Here is a 20,139-nt window from a genome sequence, read left to right on the forward strand (position 1 = left end):
AAAAAAGAGCAAAATGTCCATTTGTCTTCGCAAACAAAAATGTGTGACTTTCAGAGTTCCACTAGAACTCGCAGTATCTACCACCCTATCTTCCCGGGCCGTGGGACAGAGCGACAGTACAGTACGGTTGTTCAGCTTTGTCTCAAAGTGGATACACAGAGAGAAAGCAATTCAGAGATAATGGTTGTCAAATAACAGAGTTGCTTATAACGATCGCCAGATTTTTAGATTGAGAAGTATTAAAAGGTCAACGAGGCAAATTGAAACCAAGAGAATATGACTTCTTCACTGAAAGCTTTTGCCCCAGGAAAGTTCTTTCTGATCCTTAGAAAAAAAATTCTTCGCGAAATAATTAAGAACTTATAAGACCCTTACTTCGTTCCCGGCTATGGAGGATACGTCCCACAACAAGCCTTTCGATACTCGAAATCCTATGGACGAACCACCCATGATATCCTCAATGACAAAGGAGTAAGAAGAAGCAAGACCTCTGTTTTAGACAATCTCCAGGCTCCATCTACTGAGCCGGTACGTTCCTTGAAGTGATGTTTCATTGTCGCCAAAATAGAGAAAACTCCCTGATAACGGAAATAATTCGAAAAATCATAGCGCGACTCCGGAAAGATTTCGGGTTACACCGGACACGTTCCCGTTTCTCGGCAGTATTTTGGACGGAGCTTTGTGCCCAAGGTGAACTTGTCAACATCCGTCTTTATTCAGCGTCGCCATAACGAGGAAGACCTTAGGTAAGTGATTCTATCAAATTATAGCGCTCCTGTTTGTCTATTCCTCCAAAAAACTGATTGTCTGATGGGTCTTAAAATTGATTGTTATCAGAAAACGGCAATTCGAAGCTCCCCTACATCGGCTAGAACGATCCCAGTCGACGATTCTGCCCCAACTTGAACCAAAAACGTAAGTAAAAAATTTTAAAGGAACAAACACACGTCGCTAGATAAAAGCTATCTTATGTTTCCTAAAGTACTTCATCTGTTTCTGTTCCCGATCTTGGAGTCATATCTGGCTACACTGGCTTCGTCCCGCGAATTCAACATCGTTTTGCGAAGTCTTATCTCAACAGGTACGTTCACAATAAACGACCACGCCCTGTTTTTGTTAGTATTCGCTTTATTCTGGTTGAATTTTTACAGTAAGAACCTTACATCGCTAAATTTACTCGGCACACGGTGAGGCGGAATAATTTGCTCTCGAGGATTTCTTTCTCGTCGAGAAGTTTTCGGAGCTTGTCTTCGTCCGCTTCGCGTTTCGGGGTTGAAGCTCGGTCCGAATTCTTGATCATCGATTCAGTAAGGGCGTCTGCTTCTTTTGTCACTTCAAAAAGTCAAAAAAGATTTTTGGAAAAAGTGTTTCTTTTCTCGAAAAATTTCTGACTCGTTCCTGTCTCGAGCTTGCTTTCAAGCTCCTCGATTTCTTTCTTTTTCTCTGGCGATGGATTCATTTTGTCCTTCATCCAGGCGCTAAAATCAGCCGGATCCATTGATTTTTCTGTTGTAGTTTTCCTTGCTTTCTTATTTTCTGGCGGGGATCCGGCATTTTTCTCGCCATTTTCGTCAAGTTTGACCATCATAAAAAATCTCGACATTTTGCACTGCTGGTGACTGGTTGTTATACTCCTCGTTTGGGACACCTGGACTGAGGAGAGGGGGTGAGACGGCGATTTATACAGATTTTTGCCTGAATCAAACCATTTTGTTTGTTGAAAATGGTTCAGTTCCGACAAAAGTAGAGCACGTTATTGATGGTAAACAAACAGCATAAACCTGAATAGATTCTCTCTTACTTTGGGTACGCCGAACGAGGATTATTTTCGCTATTATCGTATTTTTTTTTTATAATTTTTGAGTATCTAATCGTTGACAACGATTCGTGGGTGAGTCATCTTGTAGACATCATCAACGTTTTACACATAGCCTTATTACTTTTAAATTGAATGTTTTTAGAGTGGATGAAGCACGAAATCTGCCGCGAAAGATTGTCCTCTCCGACGTAAAATTGAACGGTCACAATTTCAGAATTTACAAAGAGTAAATGATTAGCGAGCGATAGAAGATCCACTGATTGACATTTAGAGACGGTCTGATCCCAAAGTACACAGGATTCGTGCCCGGGAAGCGATTTGAACACGCGAGGACTTATGGAAACACAACAAGAAGTCTTGCGGCATAATTTTCTTGCTATACATATTTTTGTAAACTCGAGTTCTAAATATATTATATTTTCCTAACTCAGAAGCTTCTTGGATTTCAGTCGGAATTGTGGATTATTTATTTTAGTCAAAAAATGTATCAAAATTATGAAACAAAATCAGCGCATTCAGATACAATAGGTGTAGTTAAGTTAAATGATGATTTACAGTGAAATTTTTGCACGGACTGCACTGTCATTAAATATTATAAGCAAATCTTCAAGATACAGTCTCAATTCGATGGGCTCACAAAAGCAATGGCGATTAGTTGAAGAGTTTCAAAAGAACTGTTGCGATAAAAAGTGTGTTGCAAATTTGCAACTGCGCTCCAGAGTTCCATTCTGGATCAACGACCTTCTCTCCTTTGACGACGGAGTCAGCCACAACTTCTTGATCCGGGACGAAAACGGATCCTCCATCAAGGTTTTCCGAGGCCAATGTTTGAGTGAGAGCGTCCTTCACTTCTTTTTCAACTGTCGCCTGAACGCTGGATTGCAAATCGTCGCTGAGAACTTCGGTTCTTTTGGAAACAAAGGGAACCAAGAAAGTCACATCTGTCGTCGATGAGCCTGTTTGTCGGCGAGTTCGGCTAAATTCTTGATTATTAGTTGAACTTTTGAAAACCACATTTTGACAGCTTCGCACGGTTTAAACCATAAAAGGAAGTCTTCGAAATAACAATCAAAGAATCAATTGAAGCGCTTATCTATTGAGAATATACTATTGTCCTGCATAAATTTACGAGTAGTAATCCCGTAATGACGCTTTTGGCAGAGATCGGGGACTTGAAACCGTGGGAAGATTGTCGGCTTTTGTCGGATTTCGTCTACGTCAATGTCCGATAAATGCCATTTTTTACCTTGCTTCAGAAAACGTAACATCAATTTCTTCTTGATTGTATTCTGAGTCAGTCGTTTCAGCAACATCGTCGAAAACTGATGTTATTTCGGAAAGAACAGCTTCTTTCTTCTCCGCGTATGCACTGGAGGTTTTGTTTTCAAGGGCGGAATCGAACTCGATTTCTGTTTTCAGTGTCGTTTCGACGGTTGTTGTGATCTGATTTGGTTTGAGCTCTGTTTTTTCAAATTAAGTGTACCTTAGATTGGAAATCATCAACCGGCCCCGAACCCTCAACATCATCTGCTTGTCGTTCAATTCTTGATCTTCTACCAATAGCTGTAACACTGTTGTCAAAGATTGGCCCTCCAAGAGACTCCTCCAGGACTTCGACTGCATGAACTATCCCAACAAAAAGGAGGAAAATATTTGATAACATTCTCATCTCTTGGCTTTATAAATAGTTCTTTAAAAGTAAAGAAATGGTAAGTATACGAAGCAACATCAGCTTTATAAAAATGAAATTTTATGAGGAGGTCGCCAAGGCGCTCTTATTTTTCAGTAGTCCTTGCGTTTTGAGACTTTTGAGACTTATATATAATGATATGAGTTGCTAGGAAAAACTCCATTTTATGAAGGAATAAAAAAATGGAATGCATTATTGATTAAAATTTTGATTTCATTTTTATTTCGATTTTCTATTTAGACGGAGATCAACAGCAAAACAAAGGCCAGTAATGAAAAAGTAAGCTGAATGTTGACATCCGAGTTCCATACAGTGAGATCATAAGATTCGGTTGTTGTTGCAAAAGTAACATTCTGTGGATCGAAGCATAAGTTTTCGGTGCCTTGAAGCTTTTCCTCCAGTTCTTCTTTGAAGGTATTAACGATATTGTTTTTAACTGTTGACTTCAATTCATCAGATAGAGACTCAGTAGATTCATGAAGAAAGGTCATGGAAAGGCAGGCTTGATAAAAATTCTCGAAGTGTGGATGACGTTTTGTGCGTAAAGGACTACAATTATATTACTCAATTTGAATTATTCTTGATTCACCTGATCACGGTGAAATAGACGTCAAAATCATCTTGCTCATATGAAGAATCTGTGATGACCGCAGTTTGCTCGAAGCAAGATTTAAATTGTTCAAGGATTTGTAAACTTTGACGGATGTATTCGTCCGAGCTTTTGTTCAGCAGATCTCCTTCGAGCTCACAGCTCAACTCAAGGCAGGTCGATATTGTCACTTTAATCTACGAGGATAGATAATGAAAATTCTTAAGGGTATAGCACCTCCGAAACAATTTCACCATCTGATCCATCTCCACATCCATCTCCAGAGATTTCTTCCACCTCATGCCGTAGATCACTCTCAATTCTTTCTATATTTCTTTCATAGGCTCTCTCGACTCTTTTATCTTGAGGATTCTCAATGCCCAGATGGTCCTCGAGAATCGTTGTTTCTCCGGCTGAAGACCCAAAAATTAAGAGAAATCTGTAGATCCAGCTCATAATTTTCCTCTGAGTTTGAGTTGAAATGGATATTTTCTTTCTAGCGAGTACCTCTCTATTTCATTATTGAAACGAAATTAGATAGACCTCATTTGAATGAAATCTTTTTCGAGTTTATTCAAACTCGTGAGATGCTATTAAATAATTTACTCACTGCTAACAGTGATAACCAAAAGCGCTGATCTTTAGAAAAATAGTAGAAAATTTATTACATATCGTCATTAGCAGAAACCTCGGACAAGTGTTCAATGTACAGTAGTCGATTTAAATTAGTTGAGAAGCCCTAGAGCGAGAAGAGCGGCAAAGATCGTGCTGCACATCTTCAACTGTGCACCAGCATTCCACTCGGTCAAGTCGTAACCAGTAGATGTTTCTGTAGCAGTGATTTGCTGACCAGCGGTAAGCAAAGAGCCGGTGTTAGGAGCATCGGTGTAGTCTTGAACTGTCGATTCGGTTTGAGCACGGACTTGCTCACTGACTTGATCCTGGAGTGCAGGAGTGAATGCTTCTGTTCGCTTGCTTATGAACTTTTGCGAAACTGTTCCCTTCATTTTTCGGACCTCGTCTTGTCGTCTTTTCCGTCTGAGATTATTATTAGTACACAATAAAAATGTTTCAACGACGAAGATTCTGATTTAACTACCGGCTGTCTATTATTTATCAGCCCAATCGTAATATTTATGAGATTATTTAGCCCAATATCTCTAGCTTTTTGGTTAACAAATTAGTATTATAGTTAGGCTTACCGGACTGAAATTCGGCCAATTTTTCTAGGGTAGTCGGGGGGTCCTATGACACATATTTGGAATTCTCAAACGCTGGGCTTTCATTTGAGCCCAAAATCAAGGGGTCTGGGCATGCCTGAAAGCCGAATTTTGGGACCGGAAGTTCCCAAATAGGCACTAGAACTCTTCGATCGATATTTTCGATGGGTTTGGGATCTCAAGAGCAATGGAAAGTAGATAAATAGAAAGTGTAGACTCTGAACTTTCTTTAGAGCCATTAAAATCTTGCCGCCCTTGGGTTTAACGCCCTCTAGTGGCCAGAGAACTTGGAAATATGGGTATTTTTCGACAGAAACTCGGAAAAAATGAGAAAAAAACCTCCAAGATCAACCGTGATTCAATTTTCTAAGACTTATTTATTGTTTATAGTTAGTTAAAAAACGAAATAAGTAGGTTTAGAATTCGAAAATTTTGAGTCGAAACCTGAAGTTTCCAGACTAAAACACTGCCAAGGTCAACTTCTAGGGCCACTAGAGGGCGCTAGACCAACGGGCGGCAAAATTTTATTGGCTCTAAAGAAAGCTCAGAGTCTAAGCTTTCTATTTCACCTATTTTTCAAAGCTCTTGATATCCCAAACCCATCGTAAAAACCGGAAGAAGAGTTCTTGTCCCGAATTTGGAACTTCCGGTCCCATAATTTGCCTTCCGGGCATGACCCAAACCCCTTGATATGGTGCCCAAATGAAAGCCCAGCTTCTGGGCTCTCTAACACTGTATCATATGACCCCCCAACTAAGCTAGAAATATGGGCCGAAATTTAGTCCGGTAAGCCTAATTATAGTACTATATTAATTCTTTTGACGTTTACCTTGCGCTATCAACCTCGGCGAAAGTGACATCGAAGCTGTTTGGTTCGAGCTCCGAGTCGGTAACTTCTGCGGCCTCTAAGAATGAAGGTTCAAGCTCTTCGTAAAGAAGTCCCTTCTTGGTTGCATAAGCAGCTGACTCTTTGTCCTCAAGATCTGCGTCGTAGTCGATCTCGGTTTGAAGTTCCATTTCTACCGTTGTGACGATCTAAGTCTTTGAATAGCCTGGCCATGATGGAGAGTCTTACCTCGGATTGAATGTCATCGACATCACCAGAGCCAGATCCTTCCCCACTCTGGGCAAAGACAGCGGCAAAAAAGAAAGACAAAAACTTGAAGAGCTTCATTCTATCTCTTAGGATTCTTCAGAATGCTCGTCTTGTCATCAATTTGGGTACTCGATAAAAGTGCCAAGAGGTCGCTGTTTTAGGTGATACTCGTAATTTGATAAATTTGATCGATACATGCCGGGATTTATGACCTACCAAAGTACCTAGTGCATTTTTGTACATTGTTTTGTTCTTCCCAGACTTTTAAGCGTTGAAATTGAACAAAGACTTTATTTAAATTATAAAAAGTTGCAGCCATATTTACAAAGTTGTCTAGTCTCAGAAAACAAAATTAATATTAATTAGACAGATAAAACTCAGAGAAATTTGCAAGGGGCTTGCCCCATTCCACCTCGTTAGGTCAAAGCTCTGACGAGAAGAGGAAAATCTGAAGTCTGGATCGGACGATAACAGACTACCTTCTGGTAGACCATCTTCAACCATGTCGTTAAGAGTAGTTATGGTTGTTTCACGCAACTGATCTTCAAGTTGTTGTTCCATTTCGTCGCTGAGCATTTCTGTGGAGTCGACCTTGAAGGGGATTGTAATGATGGCTTTCATCGAAGGCGAGGTTGATTGTCGGAGCTCTCCACTAGAAATGGATGTTAATCAAAGTTTTTATGTTTTTTCTTCTAACCTGGTTTCTTCAAAATCAACATCGATAGAAGCGAATAAGAGATCAGCAGCTTCTATGCTCGCGACATTTTCGAGTTTGATTCGGAGCTCTTCAAGAAGTTCAGCCTTTTTGAGAAGATATTCTTCAGATTCCTTGTTTTTGAGTCCTTGACTGAATGGAATTCTTGTGTTCATCTCGACCCGGACGAATACGTCAAGCTAAAAGGAAAAATAAGGATTCGAAGAAAAATTGAACGCTTACTCTTTCAACTGGAGGAGGAATATCAGGACTTCCAGAGCCCTCTTCGTCGTCGAACTCAGCTTGTCTTACTCTTCTCTTTAGAACTCTTCTGCCGTCCCAGGTTTCTTCTATCTCAATATATTGGCGAGTATCTTCGGCTGCTGCGCAAAATTGAAATAGGGCGAAAAATATTAATAAAGTGTTCATTTTTTTTGATAGTGATGAAAAGGTTTGGCAATATGGGAAAAGTTGCTTGTATTTATGTGCGATGTGTCGTCAGGAGGTCGCTCCATGGGAGGGATTCTAGTCCAAATCAGCACTCTTTTATGAGCAGGATGATTTGAAAGGGCATTTATCGCTACGTAACAAGGGAGCTATCAGCGGAATACATACGTATCATAACTACGGTGATTGAGTGAGCCGTGATGCAAATAAGCTCTTAAGTTTACGGGGTCAACTGACCGACAATTGCTAGCGTTAGTAATCGTCTAAAATTATGAAAATAGAGTGAAGCTTATAAATTGACGAAAGGATATCTTATGTTGGAAAGAGTTTGTTCCTATGAATTTAAAATAGTGTACTACGGAAACAGTGTACCGGTATTTATGAAACAAACCAAAAAGAATGCTCTAATGCTGATCAATGATTTGTTGTATTGATAGTTACTCTTTTGGAACATATGATTTGTTAAATATGTTAGCGCTAGCTTTTTATTCTCAATACCAGCGATGATCCGTGACATCAACAATACAACATTGCTATCTTGCCTTATTTAGAAATACCACGGGTGACATTTTCTATCCTACAACGGGGATCAACTAGACGCCAGGAAGCTCAACTCGTCGAGAGCAAACTATTCGAAGTTCTCATCTTTTACTATTCCCAGATGACCAAGTGACGTCTCAGGAAATCGTCACGGACGGACGATTAACGATGTTTGTGGACTCGAATAAAATTTTTTTTCCGACGTCATCATGGGCTATAAAATGTTTCGTTGATTTCTACGTCAGAAAGTATACGTCTTTTATTTTTCTAAGCCGATGCAGCAGATCATTCAAGCTAATCGTAAAATGGTCAGAATAGGAAGTAATAAATTTAAGTATTTTTATCCCCTGCCAAGTAGGTTTTTATCGGATAAATTAAAGACAATTTCTTATCATTCAATCTTGGTTTAACTTCTGAGAATTTTGGTTATGCGAATCAATAGAACGAAACCAAGCAAAAACAAATTATAACCTCAGAAGATGCTCATGGCTAGTAAAGCGTGTGAACTTCTTATTGTTTTAAGTAAATACCCTTATGGTCATAAAAATCTCGTTTTTCTGAACCTCACTTCTGTAAAGACTCAAATTTAGGAAACCATCGTAATTTCTTGAAGGAACGTACTTTTTGTGGGAAAGATATTTCGCACCTTGATATGGGAAGAATTTTCCTAATGTAAGATTTCATTGCCCAGTGACGCGGTCGACTTTCGTTAGCAGATATGATAAATTTTGGAAGAACGGAACTGGTCGATATTTAATCATTATTGAGAAAAAAAGCATCAAAACTGAAAGAAACAAAGGTTTATATTTCAGCGCAAGATAGATAGGCCCGACAAGAATAAAGCTGACAGAAGAGGACTTTTGATTACTTTGTATAACTCTAGTCACTTTGCAGCGGCGCACAGCTGATCATCGGCAGCTCTCACTACGTCTCTGGAATCTCTTCGTAACTTGAAGCGCTGAAATAATAATTTTTAACTTGCTCAAGAGAGATCGTTGTAATCAATCCCCTTTGATTTGGGCGATGGGTTCTGCAATCTTGGATTTTTAGTTGACGTCTTTTACCGGACATTTTATATAAAGAAGGGTTAACATAAATGAGGGCTTACCTGATTGAGTCTCCAATATCAATTGACATCCTCTAAACGAACTCGTTAGCTATCTCCGCAATCGCGAAAATTTGGGCTAATGCGCGCTTAAAAACTTGAGGAAAATCAGGCTTCTGGCCACGTTGCCCTTCGTGGAGCCAAAACTTCCTGGCGTATATCGCGCCTCGGATAAGTCAACTGGACCCAGCTGGGAGTCTAGCTCTTGGCTGGGCTTAGACTTCCTGGAAGTCCGATTCCGTTTCTACGGCACTTACCTCGTTACATATTAAGACGGTCGCTCTTCGTTGATTTTCGGTCTTTTGACGGATGATGGTTTTTTTGTAAGATCAAGTTTACGACTGTTTCTAAGAAGGCGACAAACTAGTTGGCTGATTAGGAAGGACGCAAATATTTTCTATGGGATGCAAATTAATAGCGGCAGCAGTGATTTACATGTTAGGCGCCGGGTGACACTCGACAATGATCGATTATTTTGATACCAGGACATTTCTTGTTTCATTAAACGCTCCACTCTTGTCAAACCTTAAGCTTTCTTCAACACAAGGTCATGATTGTTCTTTCTTCTCTGACCTACTTGATCAATCATTCGTGTCAAAGAAAATCTTTTTTGATGAGAAATGATTTATTATAATTTTTAATAAAGATGGTTTTCGAGTCAGATTATAATCGACTCCGACCGGTCGCATAAGAAAAAGAAAGCGGGTCAGGGCGACGTGTTTCGAGGTAATCATGATTTCAAGGGCAGCCCTTAAAATTCGATTTGAAACAGTATTTGCTCCGCAAAAAAAACGTTTAATTTTAATTGAAACGGAGCCCTGCTCCATCACTTTTTACCCGTCGGAAATGAGAGCGCCCCTGACACGTTGTTACGTATCAGAATACCGCTAGAATTTTCTGAAGACACCATCCGTTGTTAAGTTGGCTACTTTTTCGCTTAGCCTGAGCATTTTTCGCGCTTCGACGAGGTTTTCTTGCTTCTTCTTGTTTGCTGTTTGGAGTTGATACCTAGCTTTAAAAACAAAAGCAACTTGGGGATAAGGGCTATCAAAGGATAGAAAAGGCTCCCTATCTTAGTTCTAGGGGCGAAACCAAAACTGGGAAAGTTGGGATTGATAAACGTGCTCTCGAGAAAACGCCGAATAGTAGTATCTTAGAAGGATGAGCGGAGACAGGGTTCTTTTCACATAGAAATTGCTTTTTAGTCTGGAGAAAATGAACTATAAACTCCTCCCTTTGATGGCTTCTTTGATAGACGTGTGGACAAAAATCGCTAAAATAAGCTTTTAGTGAGCAAAATAGACATTGAAAGAAGCAAGATGAAGGTATATCATATATGCATGTATTTTTCCATATGCACAAATTCATCAGGAATTAGCTCTGTCTGTCAGCGCTCGCGACAGTGTTCAAAGTCGTTCATTCTGCTCCCTGATGAATTAACAACACTGAAAGAAGATCGAGCAATATTAATCGCATTTTGCATCGCGCAAAATTATTTTCCGCGGATAAAACTCAACTACTACTACCGCAAAAAAGCGAACTGGTCCAAATCCGGCCACGGTCTTTTCTGAGTATTATTGCAAAATGTGAAATTTCCTGTTGAAGCTCGCGCAAGAATAATATCGTTGCAGGGGCAATGATGATTGTTTTAAAAATCAGCGTCTTCGCGGAAGCTTCTTGTAAAAAGAGAAAGGGGCTTTAGTTTCTTAGATTCATGCTTTGCAAGTTTTCAAATAATGACTACTTCAGATCAAGACCAAAAATCAAACCCAGAAAATCAATTATCAAGCAGACCTAGTCGCTTAGTTTTGAATCTACTGTATATAAATACAGTCTTTAGAAAGTTCAGAAAAGTCTGCTATGGAAATAGGCTGTTGCAAATGGAATGTCTTCGCATTAGTACGAAAATTGGCTTACAGCGCAAACTGGACCCGAATGGAGCTGAAGATTTCAGCCTAGAGATTCGCCACCTTTTAAGTGGCGGAAGAGGATTTAGATTAAACTCGCCCATGATGTTACAATAAGAACTCCCCACGTACTTGTACTTGAGTAGAATTTTCAATCGATTGTATTTGAAAAATTCTTTTAAGATTCCGCTTCCTGACTCATTTGAACGTCGAAAAATATTATAATTTATAATGATTTGCCTATTTTTAGAGTGATCAGCTCGTGTCATAGCGCTGAAAATGTTATCAACTAAAAAACTAAACCCTTTCGGGTGAAATAATAACGTGAAGTTAAATCCATCAAGTGAGCGTTGAGCGTCAATTAAAATTGATAAAACAGAAATGATGAACCTCTAATTTGCGATTTCTTCTTACCTAAAAGCGCCAAGCCAAATCCCCAAATAAGATAGTTTGAAAAAATTCCGCTCTCTTTGATTTGGCTTCAAAATTGTTCAGTTTTGAATTTTCGATACGGTCATTTTTTCAAGCCACAGTCCTTTCTCTACAGGGTACTCATAAGAGCTATCATTCATAACACTCACTGGTGGATTTCCATTTTCAACCTGCGTGCCTAACCGTGCCACTCCCCGCGGCGATTCGTGGCACGCTCTGGCGCCATCTGCATTTGTTGCATTACAGTACATTTAATCATGATTTGGTGCTGATGGACAATTGGAGAATGGAACAATACAAATGGGATAAATACAGTGATGCGACAGGGCTATTTGCATTTTAATCCTTTTATTACTTTTTAAATAAGCGCGTGTATGATATACACTCGGTTAATTATCACCTGACAGTCATAAATTGAAAATTCGATATTATTTACTCCAGGTCATCGGGCCACGAACTCGTTTTTTTTATAGAAATTGAGGCTTTTAAAAACTTGATTTTTAATTGCTATCCATTGAACTGGATAATGAGAAAGCTTACATTTAGACAGCCAAAGCTACCTAGTAGCTTGATCTAAATGACTCAAAGCCGATCTACTAAAAGTGCATTAAAAGTTCGCCAAGTATAAATCTACCATGATCGAATGATATTGAAATTGCTAAAATTTTACGCACACGTCAGTGCGAACATTTTTTCTGCTCGTGTAATCGGGATTTTGCCGCTTTTGTCAAAGAGAGGATTTTTTTAATCGAGCACGTTCTCAGGCAACATTTGCGGAAGTCACTTTTCGTTCCGCGAAATACAGTAATAATTCGCTTTCTGGAGGATGGAATGATGCTTTTATTGTTTCAAGGTTGAGGGTTTATTTGTTGAAAATAAATATATATGGCGAATGTTTTGGACAAGATTCTCTCTCTTTCTGTTTTTCTTCTTCTGATCTTTGAACCTCAGCAGGACGTGATAGTACCAGAGGTTGTAATTCGACAGGGACTATCAGTCGTTGATGATGACTGAGCGATTGTTGTTGTTAATGATGATGATGTCGACGATGATGATGTCGATGAAAATGTATATAGTGTTGTTGTTGATGCATTAACCCATGTTGTTGCTGTTGTTGTTGTTTGAGTGGCTGTTGTAAGGTAGATGCTTGTTGGAATCTTGCAGGTAAATTTACACGTCAAAATGACATCTTCTCGGAATCCCTTTGCACAGTCATCATTGAAAATTTCTAGTTCATATGAAGTCGCAAGGCTAAAAAAATCATGAATTCGACCAGAGGCTGAAATTCTTACTTGACTGTCTTTGTGTATCTACAGGCTTCGTCTTCGTGGACAGGATCATGAATCGTGACTTCTTCATCAGAATCGAAAACCTCATTTCGAAGAAAAAGGAGAGAGTTATACATTATGTCATCAAGAGGATTCGCCGGTTGGTAGTAGGTAAAATTTGCACATTGATTCGCAAGGTCTTCAAAAAGGTTAATTTTAGATTGAAATAAAGACTAACCTGGGTAATCTGTTAGATTTTCGTTCCCATAATGTTCCAATAATGTTAGATTATAAAAATGATCTTCCCACTGATTTTGAAAATTCAAGCATGTTTTGTCCACGTCGTTTTGGCTCATTCTTGTGAGGCCATAAATTTGACCAGTTAAATTCCCCGGGTTATAAAAATCGTCTTGCATAAAGATGTAATAATTCTCTGGGTGAGCTTTGTTTGGATGAATAATGATCGAAATTAATGCCGAAATGATGAGTCCCATAATAAGGATTGAGTACCAACAGCGCTCGAATTTTGTGAATGTGTCGAGTGTTTTTACTTGAAAAATTATCAAAAGAAATAAGAAGAATTCTACCTGGAATATATTCGGTAATCAACGGTGGCATTTCAATGAGTGGTTCAATAATTGGTTCAGGCTCTGGTTCCGGCGCTGGTTCCGGATCAGGTTCTGGTTCAGGCTCTGGCTCAGGCTCTGGTTCAGCAAGAATCTCGGTAACTGGAATATTTCTTCTGAGATCAACTTCGACCATATTTGCAAGCTCATATCCTCCAATAAACGGATCGGGATATGGTTCCATTGGTTCACACATCTTTTTCGTCCGCACCACCGGCGCTGGTTTTTCCTTCGGTCGTCTCAGCGGCTTCCAGTCCCCTTGTTTGTAAGACGATTGATATTCTTTTGGCTTTGGCTTAGGTTTGGGTCGATATTTACGCTAGGAAGGAGTAAGTATCATTCACGTGCGATTAATAATTGAAGTGATATTAAGCGGCGGGAGAAGATGTAAACGAAAGTTAAATAAATGAGCAAATTACTTATTTACCATGGCTGGGGTCATCCCCGAGGGGAAAAGGCCCTTCTCAGGGTCAGTTACTGGCTTTATCACTGTATTTCCCATGTCTATCTATCTCTCTCTTCTGTTCGATCTTGACTGCAATTTTTAAAGGCAAACTGGCAATATTCAAGTTCTAGAAGATTTCTAGCTACAATTGTCTGGATTATAAAATGACGCATTTCTACTTATTACAATCATTTTTCGCACTTTCGCTGACGATGAAAGTAATTATACAACCATAAGTTTCCTAGCGCCACGTTTTGACATTTTTGTTGTTGACAGAAGCTTCATCGGAAGGCCTTATTTTTCGCTAAAGAGCGATTAGTGTCGCCAAATCGGATAAACTTACTAAATTGTGACTTAATCTCCATCGGTCCGTTGAAAAATCATCTCACAGGCACTTGTGAGAAGGATTTCTTGTACTTGATCACAAATAACAGACTCTGATTCTCTAAGACTTTATTTGGAACGAACTATTAGTCAAAAGTCAATGTGTAAAAAAGTAAACGATACAGAAAGGCAAGTTTTGCTCTCCTTTTCAGTCAGCAAAATGGGGTCATTTTTTCATGACCCCGGACAAGTGTGAACTTATGTGATTAAAATCGAGCAAAATTAGCATGTTTATTTTCTCAAATCTTGAAAATTAGGGGAAAACACTTATTTATTTATTACCTTTTCATGCTAAAAGGCCTGTTCACACTTGGAAGGGAACTCGTATCGAAACTTAGGAGTTTGCCTTCTTTTTGTCCGGCGCGCATATTCAATTAATTTTTCAAGCATCACATAAGGCCTTTGGCGCTCATTTTTAATAATATGCTCTGGCGCAAAATTTGATCTGCCCCTACAGATCACGGACAAACCCTTATTTTATCATAAGGGGAGCTCTTTTTAGCTCAACTGGGCTTGACTTACTGAGGAGAACGAGTTTCGACAGTGTAGGTAAATAGGTAAAAGTGTTTAAAATCCATGAAGAATAATAGCTTTTGCTATTATTTCGTAATAAAATTGCTCATCTCTGCGTCCGTCCTCTTTTCTAATTTTAGAAGATTTTTGACAACGCCGCGTCAGATCTAAATTTATTTAGGCGAGAGAAAAAACTAGTTTACTTACCGATAATTAACTTATCGAGGGCTAGCAGTTCCTTATTGTACTGTGAAGAAGGTAGATTGCATCTTCTTCTTCATAAGGAGCCAAAATCTGGCTCAAGTGAAGTCTTGTTTCCTTCGTGCATCCAATATTGGATTGATGCTGACATTTATTATCGTTGTTGTTGCTGTTGTCATTTCTGTTGTTCGGCAACACTAGAATAAGCTTTATAGACCCCGATTTAATGACTTAGTTTGACTTACTTTTAGCTAATTAACTTTTCTCTTTCTCTGGAACTGAAGTCTTCTTGTTGAACGTGGCTTTAAAAGAGCGCCGGAATGATGAAAAGCAAACAACATGCAAGTCAAAAAAGGGAAAATGACAAATTTTCAAAACATAAAAATGTTACCTACTCCCACGAAACAAAATTCAGTATTTGCTTGTTTTTTAATTGAATCGAGGAACGCGTAAAATTTATACTTTCGCGGCTTCATCATCCGACCATAAATCGACGTTTCTTTATTTTCGCCTCCAATCCAACAGAAACGTGTTAGCCAAATTCTTTCGCGTAAAAGCACGCGATTAGGTACATACAGAAACGTGAATTATTGTTTCTCACACTTAGGCACTTCGAAGACGCTCGAATCGCGGTTTTCTTGAGTCCAAGTTTTTGCCAGTCTCCGTGGCGTCCACTGTTAGAAACTTTCACCAAAAATTGAAATTTTCAAAAATAAACGGAAAAGGAAACTGTTCAAAGAAGACGAAAATCGACTCTTTTTTGGTCATTTCTTTTGTGCGAAAAAAACTTCTAAAACAACAAAAGTTAGAAAGCAGGGTTACACTTAGATTGACAATGTTATCATCCGGAAAAAAAATGAGCTCCTCAACAGTTCGTCACGTTATCAACCCCTGCCTTACATTTCTAGCCCTCGTGGAGGCCAAATATTTTCGCGCTTCAAAGTGAGAGAAAATTTCTTATCACTCGTTTGCTGAGGATAATTCGACGCCTCTTTTTGGAATTAACGTTTCAAGACAGCAATTTTGTCTCCATAAAAAACCAGTTGAGTCGACTTTTTCAAGTCAATCGAAAATGCACTTTTCAGGATTCTTTGGATACCGTTGTGAAGGCTAAGTGCCATTATCGTTATCATAGGTCAACCAGCTTTCTCGACACCTTTGCTTGGATAACTCTAATGGCCAACTTAACCCGTGGACAGATCTCCGCCTATACTTTGGTACTTCTTAGGGGCTGGGATAATTTTTTTGATAGAAACAGAAAGAAAATAACCTAGTTAGCAAGAGCTAATTCAGCAGTTAATAAAAAAAAGTACTCCATCCTCGATGTTTGCTTATTTTCTCTCTTGTTTCGTCGCTTTGGATCTACATCTGCGGTGAACAGAATGTTTTCTTGGCGAAATTTATTTTTCCACGAAAGTGATTCCTCCTTCCAGCAAGCTCAAGCAACCGGTTCTAGTCCCATTAGCTTACTGCAGGTGCGCACCTTAAAGTTACTATCAGTTAATTAAACCCAATCGTCTTTTCGTCACTTTCTTGAAAGCTCGGTTCATCTTTTTCACAACAAGAAGTTGCTCCCCCAAATCTGTCAAATTCGTATGTAATCTTTTTAGCGAAACCGGTTTTTATCTTGTTTTTATTCAAATATTCCATAAAATTAAAAACTCTTCGCTTACGATCTTCTTGGCTCACTTTAGTCGTCATCGTAACTAATCCTCTGTCACCTGAACTCTCTGAAAAACATCTGGAGCGTGATTTCAAGTACATATCAAATCATCCTTACGTTCTAATGCCCATGCTTTTTTCTATTGCCACTTGAATTATTTATAAATAAGATCTTCTAAAGATAGAGGACCGAAAAGCTGCTGCTTTCTGTTAAATTTCTTACCGGGCTTGCGAATTTGTTGAAATCAGTCAACAACACAAGCGGAAAAAGAATTTCCGTAATGAAACTTTGCCTTCCTAATCGTAATTTTTCGTTAGTCCTTTTATGCGCTGAGCCAGAAAAAGTTGTACGAAAACGTGAACTGTCTGACAGTCAGACAGGCAGATAGTAATCAGTCAGGAAGGAAGTTCCAATCAAATTGATCGTGGCCACCACCGAATGTATCTGTACATAGAATTTTGTTCATATTAAACTCCGCAACAAGTTAAACTTTCGAAGGATGCCAGACCGAGTCGGAAATAAAAGACGCGCTGGAATTTCCTCCCTTGAGCTGTCGAAATTAGCAAAAAAAAACTAGAAAGATGCATTTGCATTACTTTAGTAATAGGTATCACTATTGAAGAGCACTACGAAAAGAACACCGTGGTGCTAGAAACAAGCAGTTCCGACTTCCGAGAGTATTCTTGACCGTGTACTTTAGAGATTTGAAGGGGCGCAATTATTTCGTTCAAGCGCGCCTTTTATTTACAAATTCTATGTATCTGTTATGCTCGGTATATTCCTCGCTCGTGTCCCGCTCATAACCTCGTTTCCGTATCTGCACTTCTAAGGGCTTGCTCTTGCAAAAGAAAAGATCGAGGAGACTTGATTTTTGATTTTTTAGAAAGAATTATGGTCTTTATTATACAGTTTCAAATAGATTCAGCTTATTTTTCGAAAAGTTTTCTTCATACTGCATCTTCAAAGACAGCTCATGCATGAAATAAGAAACTCGCAAAAAGTCAGGCCTGATTTTTGCGAGCTCACTCATGAGTTGCCTCTTTATTTTCTTAGCTTTTTGTTCAAAGCATTTTCGTTGATTTCTTCTTTCCGCATTTCGCTGAATCGATTTCTACCGTTACTTACTTGGCTTTTTTTGTACAACAAGGGAGATGATACTATTTACAGAGTGTTTTTATATAATTTCAATTTGATATGATTTCGTCGTTGCTGAAATTTGCTATATCGTAAAATTTTTGAAAAATTAAGGGTCAAAAGTCAAAGTAATTATCGACCCGGTTTCTATGTACAAAAGATAAGAATGAGAATAAATTAACAAGTTCCAAGTGGTTTGATCTCCTCCGTGGCTTCGCCGGCCGAGCAGCACTCGTGCGTTGAGCTCTTGTACGGAAATCGTTGTGGGTACACGCCGCAGCACTGTTGAGGAACGTCAGCTCCAGTATCTGGCTCGCTTAGGAAAGTGACTTGGTTTTCGAAGTCGAAAGCGCCAGCGTCATCGTTGAAGACACCTTGAGGTGAGGGATCCAATCGGGCGGCTTGTGGTCCGGAGCATTTCGCTGGGTCGTAGTTTCTTGACTTTTATTAGACAAGTGTCTCTCTTTGTTTGGTATTACCTGTAGTCCTTAGAAGCAAGTGTGCCTTTCATCGCAAGATTTCCAAGCTCGTCCGCAAGTGCCTAAATAGAAGTGTTGCATTACTGGGCAGACACTAGAAACTGTCCAACCTTGTCGCACATGCAAGTGGCATAAGCGCACGTATCTGGAGAGTTGAGACACTCGATCTTGATGTTGCCGTCGTCGTTTGTTGTGATAGTATATCGATAACTATAATTAACCTGTTAAAAGGTTAAAGAACTAAGGAGGGAGTACCCCATTTGCTTCGGATTGCATTCTCGTCGAGCGTCGGAAAAGTCAGAGTATGCGCACTGGTAGCACATGTTGTGTCGTTTGCAAGCACTTAGAGGGATACCCATCTGTAATTCAACGTAATGATTCCAGCGTAAGTTCCAACCGGAGTCCTAGATAGCCCTAAGTTCCTAAGTCTTTATCAAAAGAGCGACAGTTCTCGGCGCCGGAATCATTTCGAGAGCTAATCCGCTTATGCCCCTTATCAGAATTAGACTGAGTTAGACAGAGTTATGTAACCCTCTCCTGTCGATAGCGTCTACTGGTTTGCCACGGTTCTTTTTCGGGTCAGAAGGGGCGACGCAATAGCAGCCGTAGTCGTGGTAGTGGAAGTACCAGGCCGCTCCGTTTGATTTAGCAGTAACCTAAAGCCAGGTAGGGCGGTTAATTGGAGGTCAAAATACCTGAGAGTTGATAAGTCGTTTTCTATGGAAGATTTGTCTTGTGTCCAAAGTGCCAGTTCTTCGACCAGAAAGAGTGTTCTGAAGATTGCGACCTTCTAATGGATAGTCGGAGTAGTCTGGGTAGTAGAACTCATCGGCGATGGCTAAAAAAGCTTTGTAAGCATATTGTATATTCCGAGATAATGCTACGTATTGAATAAATAAACCAGCGGGCTGGTAACTTGGTAAGTTGCGTGTTTGGGAAGAGGAAGTGTATTCTAATTTAATTGGATAAGGTCAGTAATTATATTCTGCGGCAGATGAATAAGCGCGCTCGACGGCCGCACCTTGCACCAGCCGCGAAAATAACCAACCGGCGGAGAACAAACGTCTCCAAGACGCGAAAAGCTCGAGGTTGGAATAATCTAATGCAGGTTGGAAAAAATGAAAATGATGAATTTCTTCTTTGCAAATCACATTTTTATGGGTCAAATTTTCAGATCAGATTTACATGTGCATATTTATTTTCATAAGTTTGTATGAGCGATGAACGATATAATATTCGATCCGTGGCTAAATTATCAGCGCAAGGTCTAATGCGATGATAACGAGTTACCGTATGCGTGAACTCAAACGAGGATCGGGGCTCATGATTATAATGAAAAATACAGTTATTATCGCTGCACGAAACTGAAATTCTTGCGATTGTTATATGATGGTTAAAAGAAAGCCAGAAAGCCTTGAAAGTATTTTTTGGCTTTCCACGCGAAAAAACCCTTTATGACTATTTTTAAATACAAAACTAAACCAAACTTTACCTTTTTGAAGAAAAGCGATCGACAGGGCTGTGAATTTCATCGTTGGACTTTTTGACTTAGCTTCTTCTCTAGTACTTCGACGATAATGTACTGAATGACTTGCTCGATGACGATCGCGAACGCTCATTCCGCGCGCGTGCGCCTTGCTCCTTGCGGCTTACTGGCGCCACCGCGCGCAGCGGCGAAGCGCCATCTCGTATCATTCAGATTTGAGGATTCGGAAGTGTTATGAAATCTTTGAAAGGCGTAAAAAATGGAGTCAAACAAGAGTAATGGACGAACAAAATGCTCAAAAAATCATTTAATCTCATCTTGAAGATCAGCGGAGAACTTGTTGTTCTCTCCAGAATCTCTAGAAGGAATGCTGTTATTGGGAATTTTGGCATTTTTCTTGC

General features: G+C 39.5%; 6 protein-coding genes and 2 long non-coding RNA genes across 8 annotated transcripts; 1 reads left to right on the forward strand and 7 right to left on the reverse strand.

Annotated features, from left to right (window-relative positions):
- Window positions 1–39: 39 nt before the first annotated feature.
- LOC145712096 (ciliary microtubule inner protein 2B-like) lies at window positions 40–2,245 on the forward strand. The gene is made up of 7 exons (XM_081789782.1): window positions 40–121; window positions 368–528; window positions 610–746; window positions 838–915; window positions 983–1,081; window positions 1,962–2,045; window positions 2,091–2,245. Exons 1-7 carry the CDS (start codon window positions 40–42, stop codon window positions 2,185–2,187), a joined length of 738 nt encoding a protein of 245 aa, XP_081645908.1. The 3' UTR covers window positions 2,188–2,245.
- Window positions 2,246–2,278: 33 nt separating this feature from the next.
- Window positions 2,279–3,510, reverse strand: LOC145712117 (uncharacterized). The gene is made up of 3 exons (XM_081789807.1): window positions 3,303–3,510; window positions 3,066–3,262; window positions 2,279–2,795 (listed from the first exon to the last, which is right to left on the reverse strand). Exons 1-3 carry the CDS (start codon window positions 3,486–3,488, stop codon window positions 2,471–2,473), a joined length of 708 nt encoding a protein of 235 aa, XP_081645933.1. The 5' UTR covers window positions 3,489–3,510; the 3' UTR covers window positions 2,279–2,470.
- Window positions 3,511–4,774: 1,264 nt separating this feature from the next.
- On the reverse strand, window positions 4,775–6,603 carry LOC145697018 (uncharacterized). The gene is made up of 3 exons (XM_081774157.1): window positions 6,394–6,603; window positions 6,148–6,353; window positions 4,775–5,136 (listed from the first exon to the last, which is right to left on the reverse strand). The coding sequence occupies exons 1-3, from the start codon at window positions 6,490–6,492 to the stop codon at window positions 4,824–4,826; spliced, it is 618 nt and encodes a 205-aa protein (XP_081630283.1). The 5' UTR covers window positions 6,493–6,603; the 3' UTR covers window positions 4,775–4,823.
- A 150-nt stretch (window positions 6,604–6,753) lies between these two features.
- Window positions 6,754–7,579, reverse strand: LOC145697009 (uncharacterized). The gene is made up of 3 exons (XM_081774145.1): window positions 7,352–7,579; window positions 7,112–7,308; window positions 6,754–7,066 (listed from the first exon to the last, which is right to left on the reverse strand). Exons 1-3 carry the CDS (start codon window positions 7,535–7,537, stop codon window positions 6,754–6,756), a joined length of 696 nt encoding a protein of 231 aa, XP_081630271.1. The 5' UTR covers window positions 7,538–7,579.
- A 2,855-nt stretch (window positions 7,580–10,434) lies between these two features.
- On the reverse strand, window positions 10,435–11,682 carry LOC145695462 (uncharacterized). Its single transcript, XR_014133731.1, has 3 exons — window positions 11,639–11,682; window positions 11,522–11,571; window positions 10,435–10,473 (listed from the first exon to the last, which is right to left on the reverse strand). It is a non-coding gene; the product is annotated as an uncharacterized LOC145695462 (long non-coding RNA).
- Window positions 11,683–12,405: 723 nt separating this feature from the next.
- Window positions 12,406–13,948, reverse strand: LOC145710963 (uncharacterized). Its single transcript, XM_081788673.1, has 5 exons — window positions 13,861–13,948; window positions 13,395–13,752; window positions 13,046–13,357; window positions 12,832–13,006; window positions 12,406–12,790 (listed from the first exon to the last, which is right to left on the reverse strand). The coding sequence occupies exons 1-5, from the start codon at window positions 13,933–13,935 to the stop codon at window positions 12,487–12,489; spliced, it is 1,224 nt and encodes a 407-aa protein (XP_081644799.1). The 5' UTR covers window positions 13,936–13,948; the 3' UTR covers window positions 12,406–12,486.
- Window positions 13,949–14,342: 394 nt separating this feature from the next.
- Window positions 14,343–15,260, reverse strand: LOC145711299 (uncharacterized). Its single transcript, XR_014135151.1, has 3 exons — window positions 15,222–15,260; window positions 14,983–15,173; window positions 14,343–14,942 (listed from the first exon to the last, which is right to left on the reverse strand). It is a non-coding gene; the product is annotated as an uncharacterized LOC145711299 (long non-coding RNA).
- A 2,271-nt stretch (window positions 15,261–17,531) lies between these two features.
- LOC145704485 (uncharacterized) lies at window positions 17,532–19,834 on the reverse strand. Its single transcript, XM_081781941.1, has 7 exons — window positions 19,745–19,834; window positions 18,948–19,090; window positions 18,790–18,908; window positions 18,508–18,594; window positions 18,363–18,462; window positions 18,253–18,314; window positions 17,532–18,209 (listed from the first exon to the last, which is right to left on the reverse strand). The coding sequence occupies exons 1-7, from the start codon at window positions 19,782–19,784 to the stop codon at window positions 17,951–17,953; spliced, it is 810 nt and encodes a 269-aa protein (XP_081638067.1). The 5' UTR covers window positions 19,785–19,834; the 3' UTR covers window positions 17,532–17,950.
- Window positions 19,835–20,139: the final 305 nt, after the last annotated feature.

This window comes from Oikopleura dioica, chromosome 1, assembly GCF_907165135.1.
Source record: "Oikopleura dioica chromosome 1, OKI2018_I68_1.0, whole genome shotgun sequence".
Lineage (NCBI taxonomy): Eukaryota > Metazoa > Chordata > Appendicularia > Copelata > Oikopleuridae > Oikopleura > Oikopleura dioica.

Bases quoted from the DNA above. Each gene is read 5' to 3' on its own strand.
- LOC145712096 (XM_081789782.1), top strand. From the start codon at position 40: ATGTGTGACTTTCAGAGTTCCACTAGAACTCGCAGTATCTACCACCCT. The intron at 122-367 runs GTACGGTTGTTC...AGAACTTATAAG, and splicing joins TGGGACAGAGCGACAGTACA to ACCCTTACTTCGTTCCCGGC. The intron at 747-837 runs GTAAGTGATTCT...GATTGTTATCAG, and splicing joins CATAACGAGGAAGACCTTAG to AAAACGGCAATTCGAAGCTC.
- LOC145712117 (XM_081789807.1), bottom strand. From the start codon at position 3,488: ATGAGAATGTTATCAAATATTTTCCTCCTTTTTGTTGGGATAGTTCAT. The intron at 3,263-3,302 runs GTACACTTAATT...AAACCAAATCAG, and splicing joins TTGATGATTTCCAATCTAAG to ATCACAACAACCGTCGAAAC. The intron at 2,796-3,065 runs GTAAAAAATGGC...TCAAGAATTTAG, and splicing joins GTTACGTTTTCTGAAGCAAG to CCGAACTCGCCGACAAACAG.
- LOC145697018 (XM_081774157.1), bottom strand. From the start codon at position 6,492: ATGAAGCTCTTCAAGTTTTTGTCTTTCTTTTTTGCCGCTGTCTTTGCC. The intron at 6,354-6,393 runs GTAAGACTCTCC...TCAAAGACTTAG, and splicing joins TCGATGACATTCAATCCGAG to ATCGTCACAACGGTAGAAAT. The intron at 5,137-6,147 runs GTAAACGTCAAA...TAATAATCTCAG, and splicing joins GCCGAGGTTGATAGCGCAAG to ACGGAAAAGACGACAAGACG.
- LOC145697009 (XM_081774145.1), bottom strand. From the start codon at position 7,537: ATGAACACTTTATTAATATTTTTCGCCCTATTTCAATTTTGCGCAGCA. The intron at 7,309-7,351 runs GTAAGCGTTCAA...TTTTCCTTTTAG, and splicing joins TTCCTCCTCCAGTTGAAAGA to CTTGACGTATTCGTCCGGGT. The intron at 7,067-7,111 runs GTTAGAAGAAAA...ATCCATTTCTAG, and splicing joins GTTGATTTTGAAGAAACCAG to TGGAGAGCTCCGACAATCAA.
- LOC145710963 (XM_081788673.1), bottom strand. From the start codon at position 13,935: ATGGGAAATACAGTGATAAAGCCAGTAACTGACCCTGAGAAGGGCCTT. The intron at 13,753-13,860 runs GTAAATAAGTAA...ACTCCTTCCTAG, and splicing joins CGGGGATGACCCCAGCCATG to CGTAAATATCGACCCAAACC. The intron at 12,791-12,831 runs GTAAGAATTTCA...TGATTTTTTTAG, and splicing joins AGATACACAAAGACAGTCAA to CCTTGCGACTTCATATGAAC.
- LOC145704485 (XM_081781941.1), bottom strand. From the start codon at position 19,784: ATGAAATTCACAGCCCTGTCGATCGCTTTTCTTCAAAAAG. The intron at 18,315-18,362 runs GTTGGACAGTTT...ACTTCTATTTAG, and splicing joins CCACTTGCATGTGCGACAAG to GCACTTGCGGACGAGCTTGG. The intron at 18,210-18,252 runs GTAATACCAAAC...ATAAAAGTCAAG, and splicing joins CTTGCTTCTAAGGACTACAG to AAACTACGACCCAGCGAAAT.